The sequence below is a fragment of the Salvelinus namaycush genome, chromosome 6, assembly GCF_016432855.1.
Source record: "Salvelinus namaycush isolate Seneca chromosome 6, SaNama_1.0, whole genome shotgun sequence".
NCBI classification, from domain to species: Eukaryota; Metazoa; Chordata; class Actinopteri; order Salmoniformes; family Salmonidae; genus Salvelinus; species Salvelinus namaycush.
This window is the reverse complement of record NC_052312.1, coordinates 2,758,950-2,773,465: the sequence shown is the minus strand read 5'-3', so window position 1 is coordinate 2,773,465 and position 14,516 is coordinate 2,758,950. Positions and strand designations below refer to the sequence as shown.

At 42.1% G+C, this 14,516-nt stretch overlaps 1 protein-coding gene across 1 annotated transcript in view; it reads right to left on the bottom strand.

Annotated features, from left to right (window-relative positions):
* Positions 1-14,516, bottom strand: part of adam19a (ADAM metallopeptidase domain 19a) — a 211,718-nt gene that overhangs the window by 14,294 nt on the left and 182,908 nt on the right. Inside the window, exons 13-17 of the mRNA XM_038995829.1 lie at positions 13,629-13,718; positions 9,481-9,676; positions 6,168-6,276; positions 3,413-3,617; positions 1,766-1,843 (exon numbers count right to left, since the gene is read on the bottom strand). Of these exons, the coding sequence (XP_038851757.1) occupies positions 1,766-1,843; positions 3,413-3,617; positions 6,168-6,276; positions 9,481-9,676; positions 13,629-13,718 (678 nt within the window). The remainder of the gene's footprint in view (positions 1-1,765; positions 1,844-3,412; positions 3,618-6,167; positions 6,277-9,480; positions 9,677-13,628; positions 13,719-14,516) is intronic.

The following is a 14,516-nucleotide window of genomic DNA, read 5'->3' as shown; positions in this document are numbered from 1 at the left end:
CATTGAACACTGAACCAAACTCGATGACATTGAACACTGAACCAAACTCGATGACATTGAACACTGAACCAAACTCGATGACATTGGGTGTTGAATGCACTTTGAATGAAAGGGTTATAGTTCTTTGTGCCAAGTTAAGCAAATCAAAGATCTTGGCGTTGCAAATCGACTCTTTCTGAACAATTACATTTTCCACTTGATTGCTATCGCCGGACATTCTGCATCATACAGTATTTCCTGCTGCTAAATGATGTAGAAAAATACTTTCCATGCCTTAATTACACCAATACAATTATCATATCGCTGATTAGAAACATGCTTGTTGACTCGTGAATGCGTCATTAAAATACATGTTAGGCATCACGAAGCCCATCCTGTATTCTCTCTCCAGCCAAATAGTGTCTTGGTCTCCAAGTGTTTTTACAAAAAAAAGTTCCCTCTGAAGTTGTTTTGTGAATATTTTTTCATGCTTCTCAAACCCAAAGAAGAAACCAAGAGCCAAGATGATAAATGCAGAGAAGTTGCAGAGCCAAGATGATAAATGCAGAGAAGCTGCAGAGCCAATATGATAAATGCAGAGAAGCTGCAGAGCCAAGATGATAAATGCAGAGGAGCTGCAGAGCCAAGATGATAAATGCAGAGAAGCTGCAGAGACAAGATGATAAATGCAGAGAAGCTGCAGAGCTAAGATGATAAATGCAGAGAAGCTGCAGAGCCAAGATGATAAATGCAGAGAAGCTGCAGAGCCAAGAAGATAAATGCAGAGAAGCTGCAGAGCCAAGATGATAAATGCAAAGAAGCTGCAGAGCCAAGATGATACTGTAGATGCAGTGAAGCTGCTTCTTCATTTGTACCCTAGCAAAGATACAGACGCTAGTCGTTTTTTTATTTTTTATTTTTTTACATCCGCGCTGCTCTCTTTAAGCCCGGGGATCAATAGGAACCAAATTATAATGCAAATGAAAAAGTCACAAAAGAGAAGAAAGAGTGGGGAAAACTATGCTTTAAATAATCCCTCCTCAGAGCCATTTCCATTCACTGGCCTTTCAGAGTGAGGGAGTAAGCAAAACAGGACAAATGAAGACTTTTAAACAGGGCAGAGAGAGGGAGAGAGAGAGAATGAATGATAGAACAAGAGAAGGAGATTAAAGAATGAGAGCATGTTCTGTTTGTCTCTAGGGCTCAGGAAGCTGTTGGTTGAGGAGATTTCAAAACATTATAGAATGCAAGCTCCTCGCTAATGGAAGCCCTCTTGCTTACTGAGAGTCAACAGTTTCCCGCTTCTAAGATGGCCGACCTGGAGGGCCTGTTTTAAGATAAGAAACGTTGGGGTGTTAAATTACTGCTGTCTGTGTCTCTGGCGACCAAAAGCGGCAAGCCACTAAACAGCTGACAGTGATATGTGTGAGTCATGACAATGAAAACAAAGTTAGGCCTAGATTCCTATAGGGACAGGTGGTTAAAGTTGTACACAATGCAAACACAATGTTTATTGTCTCATAAATAAAGATGTGATCTGCCATCTCTCCCCGTGGCTACGCAGTACTTAACTAACAAATAGTTTATGGCTTCAGGTGTTGTATCGCTACCATCCATTTCTCCTGTTTTACAAGAGCTACTGTGACAGCCATCTGCCTTCGCCCCAAGGACAATGTACGACAAAAAGATTACAGGGATGGGTAAAAGTGTGCGTGTGTGTGTGTGTGTGTGTGTGTGTGTGTGTGTGTGTGTGTGTGTGTGTGTGTGTGTAAGGCCTAGTGCTTACCCCATGGCCATGGCAGCGAGCGATGCAGCTCTCCAGCTCGGTGAAAGAGGCGTTTTGGCACCGGCGGTCCCTGCACACCTGCAGTAACACAAAGATGCTTAGATTTCATCCACACACGGAGGAACACTGCTGTAGAAGGTGTGTGAGGCAGTGTGGAAACAGGGTAATGCCGCAGTGTTTTGGCTCTGGATGGTAACTCAGTGGGTGCATGCCTGTCTACAAATGTAATATATGTACACATTTAACATTATTACGGTATACAGTATGAATCACAATTGAGTAAAGCTTACAGGTTTTGGATGAGATAGTGACATTTATTACATCACTAGTAGACACCCAATCCATACTAACATAATCAATACTAATATAATCATTACTAATATAATCAATACTAATATAATCAATACGAATATAATAATACAAGCTGAATGAATAACACAGAACACGTTTACAGTACAGTCTATGATAAATATTACAGTACAGTCTATGATAAATATTACAGTACAGTCTATGATATATATTACAGTACAGTCTATGATAAAGTTTACAGTACAGTCTATGATAAATATTACAGTACAGTCTATGATAAATATTACAGTACAGTCTATGATAAATATTACAGTACATTCTATGATAAATATTACAGTACAGTCTATGATAAATATTACAGTACAGTCTATGATAAATATTACAGTACAGTCTATGATAAATATTACAGTACAGTCTGTTAAAGGTTACAATACAGTCTATATCAAAGTTTACAGTACAGTCTATGTCAAAGTTTACAGTACAGTCTATGATAAATATTACAGTACAGTCTATGTCAAAGTTTACAGTACAGTCTATGATAAATATTACAGTACAGTCTATGATAAATATTACAGTACAGTCTATGATAAATATTATAGTACATTCTATGATAAAGTTTACAGTACATTCTATGATAAATATTACAGTACAGTCTATGATAAATATTACAGTACAGTCTATGATAAATATTACAGTACATTCTATGTCAAAGTTTACAGTACAGTCTATGTCAAAGTTTACAGTACAGTCTATGTCAAAGTTTACAGTAGTCTATGATAAATATTACAGTACAGTCTATGATAAATATTACAGTACAGTCTATGATAAATATTACAGTACAGTCTATGATAAATATTACAGTACATTCTATGTCAAAGTTTACAGTACAGTCTATGTCAAAGTTTACAGTACAGTCTATGTCAAAGTTTACAGTAGTCTATGATAAATATTACAGTACAGTCTATGACAAATATTACAGTACAGTCTGTTAAAGGTTACAGTACAGTCTATGATAAATATTACAGTACAGTCTATGTCAAAGTTTACAATACAGTCTGTTAAAGGTTACAGTACAGTCTATGATAAATATTACAGTACAGTCTATGATAAAGTTTACAGTACAGTCTATGATAAGGTTTACAGTACAGTCTATGATAAAGTTTACAGTACAGTCTATGATAAATATTACAGTACAGTCTATGATAAAGTTTACAGTACAGTCTATGATAAAGTTTACAGTACAGTCTATGATAAATATTACAATACAGTCTATGATAATGCTTACAGTCTATGGTACAGATACATGTAGATTAATATTAGACTGCAACCATGACTTGCCTTCCCCTCTCCACACTTGGTGCCGGTCATGACGAGGCCTGGGTCAGGGAGGTCCCCCTGTCCATCCTGGGTGGTATAGACGTATGTCCCCCTGCACTTCACCTCCATGCCGTCTGTACGGATGGTGGTGTCTATGGACACTGCGTTGGTGCCCTTCGGCTTCTTGGCCGCGCTGTGGCACTGGATCTTCCCGCACTTGGCATCGCTGGGGATCGACGCACAGTGCACATGATTGAATAACGGACACACACGAGAGACAGACACATAGACACAGACAGATGGACGGCGGATGGAAGGACAGACAGACAGACACACAACAATGCATCCACGGGAAACAAAGACAAGAAAAAGATTACTGTACGATTAATGGCTTGTGGATGTAAATGACTTTAAGCCTCGTAGTTTATCTAAACGTCTTAATTGGAAGAGGGCGTATCCTAAGATCTCCTTGACTGACGACTGTAACGTCTCCACGTTGCTTATGGGATTCTCTCTAATTCAGATGGGCAGTGGCGTATCATGTGGACACACGGCTGACTTTGGATGCCTTAATCTGAGGCCTAATTTGCATACAGTTGAAGTCAGAATTTTACATACACTTAGGTTGGAGTCATTAAAACTCCTTTTTCAACCACTCCACAAATTTCTTGTTAACAAACTATAGTTTTGGCAAGTCGGTTAGGACATATACTTTGTGCATAACACCGGTAATCTTTCCAACAATTGTTTACAGACCAATTATTTCACTTATAATTCACTGTATCACTATTCCAGTGGGTCAGAAGTTTACATACACTAAGTTGACTGTGCCTTTAACGGCTTGGAAAATTCAAAAAAATGATGTCATGGCTTTAGAAGCTTCTGATAGGCTAATTGACATCATTTGAGTCAATTGGAGGTGTACCTGTGGATGTATTTCAAGGTCTACCTTAAAACTCAGTGTCTCTTTGCTTGACATCATGGGAAAATCAAAAGAAATCAGCCAAGACTTCAGAAAAAAAATTGTAGACCTCCACAAGTCTGGTTCATCCTTGGGAGCAATTTCCAAATGCCTGAAGGTACCACATTCATCTGTACAAACAATAGTATGCAAGTATAAACACCATGGGACCACGTAGCCGTCATACCGCTCAGGAAGGAGACGCGTTCTGTCTCCTAGAGATGAACGTACTTTGGTGTGAAAAGTGCAAATCAATCCCAGAACAACAGCAAAAGACCTTGTGAAGATGCTGGAGAAAACAGGTAAAAATATTCTATATCCACAGTAAAACGAGTACTATATCGACATAACCTGAAAGCTCAGCAAGGAAGAAGTCACTGCTCCAAAACCGCCATAAAAAAGACAGACTACGGTTTGCAACTGCACATGGGGACAAAGATCGTACTTTTTGGAGAAATGTCCTCTGGTCTCATGAAACAAAAATAAAACTGTTTTGCCATAATGACCATCGTTATGTTTGGAGGAAAAAGGGGGACGCTTGCAAGCCGAAGAACACCTTCCCAACCGTGAAGCACGGGGGTGGCAGCATCATGTTGTGGGGGTGCTTTGCTGCAGGAGGATCTGGTGCACTTCACAAAATAGATGGCATCATGAGGATGGAACATTATGTGGATATATTGAAGCAACATCTCAAGACATCAGTCAGGAAGTTAAAGCTTGGTCGCAAATGGGTCTTCCAAATGGACAATGACCCCAAGCATACTTCCAAAGTTGTGGCAAAATGGCTTAAGGACAACAAAGTCAAGGTATTGGAGTGACCATAACAAAGCCCTGACCTGAATCCTATAGAAAATTTGGGGGCAGAACTGAAAAAGCATGTGCGAGCAAGGAGGCCTACAAACCTGAGTTACACCTCAGTTACACCAGCTCTGTCAGGAGGAATGGGCCAAAATTCACCCAACTTATTGTGTGAAGCTTGTGGAAGGCTACCCGAAATGTGTGACCCAAGTTACACAATTTAAAGGCAATGCTACCAAATACTAATTGAGTGTATGTAAACGTCTGACCCACTGGGAATGTGATGAAAGAAATAAAACGCTGAAATAAATCAATCTTTACAATTAACATTCTTTAAAATAAAGTGGTGATCCTAACTGACCTAACACAGAGAATTTTTACTCGGATTAAATGTCAGGAATTGTGGAAAAAGTGAGTTTAAATGTATTTGGCTAAGGTGTTTGTAAACTTCTGACTTCAACTGTAGCGAAAATGCTAATTTGGATCCATTCATTAGCTGTGATGCGACACCATGGAAACGGTCTCTGAGACGCACTGCTGCGATTTACAGTTCACAGAGGGGCGTGGCTTGTGTGCGTTAATGTACATGGATAAACTATCAATTTCAATGGCGGCGCTCGCGTTTTTTAAAGGACTGGTGGGCAGCTAGGAAAAACACTGGATGTCAGACTGTGAAGCAGTGTTGTTATTGGTTAAGGCCAGGAGTTGTTCACGTTCATGTGATTTGACAAGGAAAAACTCTGGGTCCTTATAAGTTATATAGCAGATCATGGATGGCCCTGGATGGCTGAAGTGGGTGCAGGGTTTTGTTCCAGACCAACACGAACACACCTGATTTAACTCCAGGATCAGGTGTGGCCCACAGAGTTATGGTTTGACCACCCCCCGGTCTATGCTATAATATCTCAACACTATAACTATGAACAGGCAATGTAGTTAGATAGTTATATGGTAGTTGAATTGGAACCACAATGCCGTGCGATGAAGGTTTCATAAGAGGACATTGTTCCCACTCACCTTTTTAAGCACTTCATGTAGTTTCCCTGTCCGTCCTTCCCACAGTTTCCAAACGCGTTCCCTGCTGCGTTGACGTCTTGAAAGCAGGCGTCGTGCGCTGGCCGGGCACCTGGGTCATAAAAATCCATAATGTCAATAAAAGTTACTATAGCAACCACTCATTCGGGAGAAAAGCCATTATGCCCCATACAGTGGTGCTTACATTCACTTTCAAGGAGCAACAGTTTGAGCTACTTGAGCCACCATGATGTATATTCCTACACAAAAGACAATGTTTGCACCTCTAAGAATGACAGACAGAATTTTTTTTTTTAAAGGATAAAATAAATTTAAAAATCCTTTTGATTTTGTTATGTACAAAAAATAATATTCTGAAAAAAGAGAACTTTTTCAAACCGCATCATTATCACATCTTATATTTGTTACTGAAATTATATTATATTATATTATATCTATATTAAAAACTTGACTACTGACAATGCACACTGTTTTGGGAATCCCTATTAACAGTGGACTAATGAACAAAATACTAAAATAAGTTATAGGTAAATAATCCTTTTATAAAGCTTTGAACTGCGATGGCTGACTAATGCTGTAATACATGTTACCCAACGTTCTATGCTAATGTAGTTTAAAGGTGTAGATCGTCATGGTGATCTGTGTTCTGTACGTGAGGAGGAAAGCCGATACATCCCTACCCACGATGCAGATGGAGAGAGAGAGAGAGAAAGGTTGAGGTCCTTATCATCTATTATGTTAATACTGTTTAAAAAGGTGGCTATCTTAATGACTAGCTGGAGTTTCTAAATGCTAAAACGTTTTGCCGGTGGAGATGTGACTGGCTTATAGTGAGGTAACTGTGGTATGTGACAAAAGCTCTCCAGATACTCTCTAAGGTCTGTGGTACTCTCTAGGTCTGTGGTACTCTCTAAGGTCTGTGGTACTCTCTAAGGTCTGTGGTACTCTCTAGGTCTGTGGTACTCTCTAGGTCTATGGTACTCTCTAAGGTATGTGGTACTCTCTAGGTATGTGGTACTCTCTAAGGTATGTGGTACTCTCTAGGTCTGTGGTACTCTAGGTCTGTGGTACTCTCTAGGTCTGTGGTACTCTCTAAGGTATGTGGTACTCTCTAGGTCTGTGGTACTCTCTAGGTCTGTGGTACTCTCTAAGGTATGTGCCACTCTCTAGGTCTGTGGTACTCTCTAGGTCTGTGGTACTCTCTAAGGTATGTGGTACTCTCTAGGTCTGTGGTACTCTCTAAGGTCTGTGGTACTCTCTAAGGTATGTGGTACTCTCTAAGGTATGTGGTACTCTCTAAGGTCTGTGGTACTCTCTAAGGTCTGTGGTACTCTCTAGGTCTGTGGTACTCTAGGTCTGTGGTACTCTCTAGGTCTGTGGTACTCTCTAGGTCTGTGGTACTCTCTAGGTCTGTGGTACTCTAGGTCTGTGGTACTCTCTAGGTCTGTGGTACTCTAGGTCTGTGGTACTCTAGGTCTGTGGTACTCTAGGTCTGTGGTACTCTTTAGGTCTGTGGTACTCTTTAGGTCTGTGGTACTCTCTAGGTCTGTGGTACTCTCTAGGTCTGTGGTACTCTAGGTCTGTGGTACTCTAGGTCTGTGGTACTCTCTAGGTCTGTGGTACTCTCTAGGTCTGTGGTACTCTCTAGGTATGTGGTACTCTCTAGGTCTGTGGTACTCTCTAGGTCTGTGGTACTTTCTAGGTCTGTGGTACTCTCTAGGTCGTGGTACTCTCTAGGTCTGTGGTACTCTCTAGGTCTGTGGTACTCTAGGTCTGTGGTACTCTCTAGGTCTGTGGTACTCTCTGAGGTCTGTGGTACTCTCTAGGTCTGTGGTACTCTAGGTCTGTGGTACTCTCTAGGTCTGTGGTACTCTCTAGGTCTGTGGTACTCTAGGCCTGTGGTACTCTCTAGGTCTGTGGTACTCTCTATGCCTGTGGTACTCTCTAGGTATGTGGTACTCTCTATGTATGTGGTACTCTCTAGGTCTGTGGTACTCTCTAAGGTCTGTGGTACTCTAGGTCTGTGGTACTCTAGGTCTGTGGTACTCTCTAGGTCTGTGGTACTCTCTAGGTCTGTGGTACTCTCTAGGTATGTGGTACTCTCTAGGTCTGTGGTACTCTCTAGGTCTGTGGTACTTTCTAGGTCTGTGGTACTCTCTAGGTCGTGGTACTCTCTAGGTCTGTGGTACTCTCTAGGTCTGTGGTACTCTAGGTCTGTGGTACTCTCTAGGTCTGTGGTACTCTCTGAGGTCTGTGGTACTCTCTAGGTCTGTGGTACTCTAGGTCTGTGGTACTCTCTAGGTCTGTGGTACTCTCTAGGTCTGTGGTACTCTAGGCCTGTGGTACTCTCTAGGTCTGTGGTACTCTCTATGCCTGTGGTACTCTCTAGGTATGTGGTACTCTCTATGTATGTGGTACTCTCTAGGTCTGTGGTACTCTCTAAGGTCTGTGGTACTCTAGTTCTGTGGTACTCTAGGTCTGTGGTACTCTCTAGGTCTGTGGTACTCTCTAGGTCTGTGGTACTCTAGTTCTGTGGTACTCTAGGTCTGTGGTACTCTCTAGGTCTGTGGTACTCTCTAAGGTCTGTGGTACTCTCTAGTTCTGTGGTACTCTCTAAGGTCTGTGGTACTCTCTAGGTCTGTGGTACTCTAGTTCTGTGGTACTCTAGGTCTGTGGTACTCTCTAGGTCTGTGGTACTCTAGTTCTGTGGTACTCTAGGTCTGTGGTACTCTAGGTCTGTGGTACTCTAGGTCTGTGGTACTCTCTAGGTCTGTGGTACTCTAGGTCTGTGGTACTCTCTAGGTCTGTGTGTGTGTGGTAATGTAGTGTGTGTGTGGTAATGCAGTGGGTGGGTGGGTGTGTGTGTGTGTGTGTTGATGCAGTGTGTGTGTGTGTGTGTGTGTGTGTGTGTGTGTGCGCGTGTGTGTGTGTGTGTGTGTGTGTGTGTGTGTGCGTGTGCGTGTGCGGTAATGCAGTGGGTGTGTAGGCTACAGGCTAAGACAGGTGCAGTACTAATATTTCACGAGCAGAAGTGCCAATTTCACGACCAAAGTAATTCATAGTGAAATTAGTAATCCGAGGACCAACCGTTAACGAGATACTACCGAGGCTTCTGATTGGATGGTACCACTGTCCAAGTGTCAATATATTCCGTAGCTCCCCCTGTAGCTCAGTTGGATGAAAGCATCTGCGAAACGTTCCTATTTTATTTCTATGCTGTAAGAGCGCCGTCTCTATTCGGGTGTTTAATGTACCAGTATGTATACATGGTCATGTAGAGGCCGTCCATCCCTACCGTAGCCCCACAGCTGCAGACACTGCTGTTCGTGGGTCAGACACATGCCGCTGTAGCAGTAGGCGTGACCATACTGGCAGGAGGATCCATCCAGCAGGTAAACGTTGGACGGGCAGTAGGGAGAGCCACCGGTGCAGTACTCAGGCAGGTCGCACGCTCCCGCAGGACCACGACACATGGTACCTGCCTGCTTCAGCTGGGGGGAGAGGAGGGCAAAACCAAGGAGAGAGGAGGGGGGGATTCAGTGTGATGTACTTGCTTTAAAAACCATTCAGTACATGATTAACTACAGAGGGATTTAAATAGATGATTCAATCACATACATAAATAGAGGTACGGGTTATGATCATCCTAGGGAGATAAAACAAGCTTTGTTCTACTTTTAAAAGACTCACAGAAGAAGTTGTTATCCTCATTTACATGAAACAAAAAAACAGGAAAGTTGAAACTTGAGACGATACATAATTATTGATCAGAGAACATATTGATCAGAGAAGAGACGTAGAGGTTATTGATCAGAGAGGAGTAGTAGAGGTTATTGATCAGAGAGGTGAAGTAGAGGTTATTGATCAGAGAGGAGAAGTAGAGGTTATTGATCAGAGATGAGAAGTAGAGGTTATTGATCAGAGATGAGAAGTAGAGGTTATTGATCAGAGAGGTGAAGTAGAGGTTATTGATAATACAGGAGAAGTAGAGGTTATTGATCAGAGAGGACAAGTAGAGGTTATTGATCAGAGAGGAGAGGTAGAGGTTATTGATCAGAGAGGAGAAGTAGAGGTTATTGATCAGAGATGAGAAGTAGAGGTTATTCATCAGAGATGAGAAGTAGAGGTTATTGATCGGAGATGAGAAGTAGAGGTTATTGATCAGAGAGGTGAAGTAGAGGTTATTGATAAGACAGGAGAAGTAGAGGTTATTGATCAGAGAGGAGAAGTAGAGGTTATTGATCAAAGAGGTGAAGTAGAGGTTATTGATCAGAGATGAGAAGTAGAGGTTATTGATCAGAGAGGAGAAGTAGAGGTTATTGATCAGAGAGGTGAAGTAGAGGTTATTGATAAGACAGGATAAGTATAGGTTATTGATAAGACAGGAGATGTAGAGGTTATTGAGCAGACAGGAGATGTAGAGGTTATTGATCAGACAGGAGAAGTAGAGGTTATTGATCAGAGAGGTTATTGATCAGAGGTTATTGATCAGACAGGAGAAGTAGAGGTTATTGATCAGACAGGAGAAGTAGAGGTTATTGAGCAGAGAGTCGTATAGGTTATTGATCAGAGATGAGAAGTAGAGGTTATTGATAAGACAGGATAAGTAGAGGTTATTGATCAGAGAGGAGAAGTAGAGGTTATTGATCAGACAGGAGAAGTAGAGGTATTGATCAGAGAGGAGAAGTAGAGGTTATTGATCAGACAGGAGAAGTAGAGGTTATTGATCAGACAGGAGAAGTAGAGGTTATTGATCAGAGATGAGAAGTAGAGGTTATTGATCAGAGAGGAGAAGTAGAGGTTATTGATCAGACAGGAGAAGTAGAGGTTATTGATCAGACAGGAGAAGTAGAGGTTATTGATCAGAGAGGAGAAGTAGAGGTTATTGATCAGACAGGAGAAGTAGAGGTTATTGATCAGAGAGGTGAAGTATAGGTTATTGATCAGACAGGAGATGTAGAGGTTATTGATCAGAGATGAGAAGTAGAGGTTATTGATCAGACAGGAGATGTAGAGGTTATTGATCAGAGAGGTGAAGTAGAGGTTATTGATAAGACAGGAGAAGTAGAGGTTATTGATCAGAGATGAGAAGTAGAGGTTATTGATCAGAGATGAGAAGTAGAGGTTATTGATCAGAGAGGTGAAGTAGAGGTTATTGATAAGACAGGAGAAGTAGAGGTTATTGATCAGAGAGGAGAAGTAGAGGTTATTGATCAAAGAGGTGAAGTAGAGGTTATTGATCAGAGATGAGAAGTAGAGGTTATTGATCAGAGAGGAGAAGTAGAGGTTATTGATCAGAGAGGTGAAGTAGAGGTTATTGATAAGACAGGATAAGTATAGGTTATTGATAAGACAGGAGATGTAGAGGTTATTGAGCAGACAGGAGATGTAGAGGTTATTGATCAGACAGGAGAAGTAGAGGTTATTGATCAGAGAGGTTATTGATCAGAGGTTATTGATCAGACAGGAGAAGTAGAGGTTATTGAGCAGACAGGAGATGTAGAGGTTATTGATCAGACAGGATAAGTAGAGGTTATTGATCAGACAGGAGAAGTAGAGGTTATTGAGCAGAGAGTCGTATAGGTTATTGATCAGAGATGAGAAGTAGAGGTTATTGATAAGACAGGATAAGTAGAGGTTATTGATCAGACAGGAGAAGTAGAGGTTATTGATCAGACAGGAGAAGTAGAGGTTATTGATCAGAGAGGAGAAGTAGAGGTTATTGATCAGACAGGAGAAGTAGAGGTTATTGATCAGACAGGAGAAGTAGAGGTTATTGATCAGAGATGAGAAGTAGAGGTTATTGATCAGAGAGGAGAAGTAGAGGTTATTGATCAGACAGGAGAAGTAGAGGTTATTGATCAGACAGGAGAAGTAGAGGTTATTGATCAGAGAGGAGAAGTAGAGGTTATTGATCAGACAGGAGAAGTAGAGGTTATTGATCAGAGAGGTGAAGTATAGGTTATTGATCAGACAGGAGATGTAGAGGTTATTGATCAGAGATGAGAAGTAGAGGTTATTGAGCAGAGAGTCGTAGAGGTTATTGATCAGAGAGGAGAAGTAGAGGTTATTGATCAGACAGGAGAAGTAGAGGTTATTGATCAGAGAGGTTATTGATCAGAGGTTATTGATCAGACAGGAGATGTAGAGGTTATTGATTAGACAGGAGATGTAGAGGTTATTGAGCAGACAGGATAAGTAGAGGTTATTGATCAGACAGGAGAAGTAGAGGTTATTGAGCAGACAGGATAAGTAGAGGTTATTGATCAGAGAGGTTATTGATCAGAGATGATATTGATCAGACAGGATAAGTAGAGGTTATTGATCAGAGAGGTTATTGATCAGACAGGAGAAGTAGAGGTTATTGATCAGAGATGATATTGATCAGACAGGAGAAGTAGAGGTTATTGATCAGATAGGTTATTGATCAGACAGGAGATGTAGAGGTTATTGATCAGACAGGAGAAGTAGAGGTTATTGATCAGACAAGAGAAGTAGAGGTTATTGATCAGACAGGAGACGTATAGGTTATTGATCAGATAGGAGAAGTAGAGGATATTGATCAGATAGGAGAAGTAGAGGATATTGATCAGAGAGGAGAAGTGAATGATATTGATCAGATAGGAGAAGTAGAGGATATTTTAAGTGCTTTAAGTGAGATGACATCCGCCCATGTGTGTGTGAGATTGCGTGTGTGTGTGTGTTTCATACCTTACAGCCCTTGTGTGCGTGTGTGTTTCGTACCTTACAGCCCTCGTGTGTGTGTGTGTTTCATACCTTACAGCCCTTGTGTGCGTGTGTGTTTCATACCTTACAGCCGTCGTGTGTGTGTGTTTCGTACCTTACAGCCCTCGTGTGTGTGTGTGTGTTTCATACCTTACAGCCGTCGTGTGTGTGTGTTTCATACCTTACAGCCCTCGTGTGTGTGTGTGTTTCGTACCTTACAGCCCTCGTGTGTGTGTGTGTGTGTTTCATACCTTACAGCCCTTGTGTGCGTGTGTGTTTCGTACCTTACAGCCCTCGTGTGTGTGTGTGTTTCGTACCTTACAGCCCTTGTGTGCGTGTGTGTTTCATACCTTACAGCCCTTGTGTGTGTGTGTGTTTCGTACCTTACAGCCCTTGTGTGTGTGTGTGTTTCGTACCTTACAGCCCTTGTGTGTGTGTGTGTTTCATACCTTACAGCCCTTGTGTGTGTGTGTGTTTCGTACCTTACAGCCCTTGTGTGTGTGTGTGTGTTTCATACCTTACAGCCCTTGTGTGTGTGTGTGTGTTTCGTACCTTACAGCCCTCGTGTGTGTGTGTGTTTCATACCTTACAGCCCTCGTGTGTCTGTGTTTCATACCTTACAGCCCTTGTGTGTGTGTGTGTTTCATACCTTACAGCCCTTGTGTGTGTGTGTGCTTCATACCTTACAGCCCTCGTGTGTGTGTGTGTGTTTCATACCTTACAGCCGTCGCAACACACCCCGTGGGCACACTGAGCCTCTGCCTTCAGACTGCAGTTGTTGGCGTTGCAGCAGTCATTACTGCACTCCTATAGACACACACACACACACACACACACACACACACACACACACACACACACACACACACACACACACACACACACACACACACACACACACACACACACACACACACACACACACACACACGTTTAGCCAAATCAATGAGGCACGACCCTGTGCCCACACACACACATTCGGTTCACATCCCAACTCCTCTGCTCTTTGACTCTGTCTCCAGTTGTGGCGTGGGGTGACAGCACTGATCGACATGTCAAAGTTTTGAGATGGAGGAAGTGGAAAGAGACAACCCGACCGCACAGAACGCTGTCATACAGAGATGAAAATGACATCTCTTCCCCGTTGCCATGGCGTTCTCACCGCCGTCGAGCCACAGATATTCTAAACTCGACGTGGGAGTTGAAGGATGAGAAACGGCAATTATACCGCAGGGAGAGAATGGAGAGAGAGAGACTACACAGAGGAAAAGAAACACTACATCAACCTCCCAGACAGACCCCCTGTGGTGTTTAGAGTAAATCAGTGTTCCAGTTATAAGGCGTCAAGGTGACTTCCAGTACTAGACAGTTTTCATAGCGTACTTTCCATAGCAAAATAAAAAAAGTTCCTTGGAAGAGCTGAGAAATGGGAAGTTGGGATATGATTGTCTGGAAATAAACCAGTTGTTTTTGCCAAGCATACCTTTGTCTGCGTGTGTGGTAATGTGTAATAATGTCAATTCTTCTGAAGCGACAGGATAGTAAAAGACACCGTGAAGCGAGCATTCTGTTTCTGTGTCAAAACAGGTGGCTTCTTGTCAGACG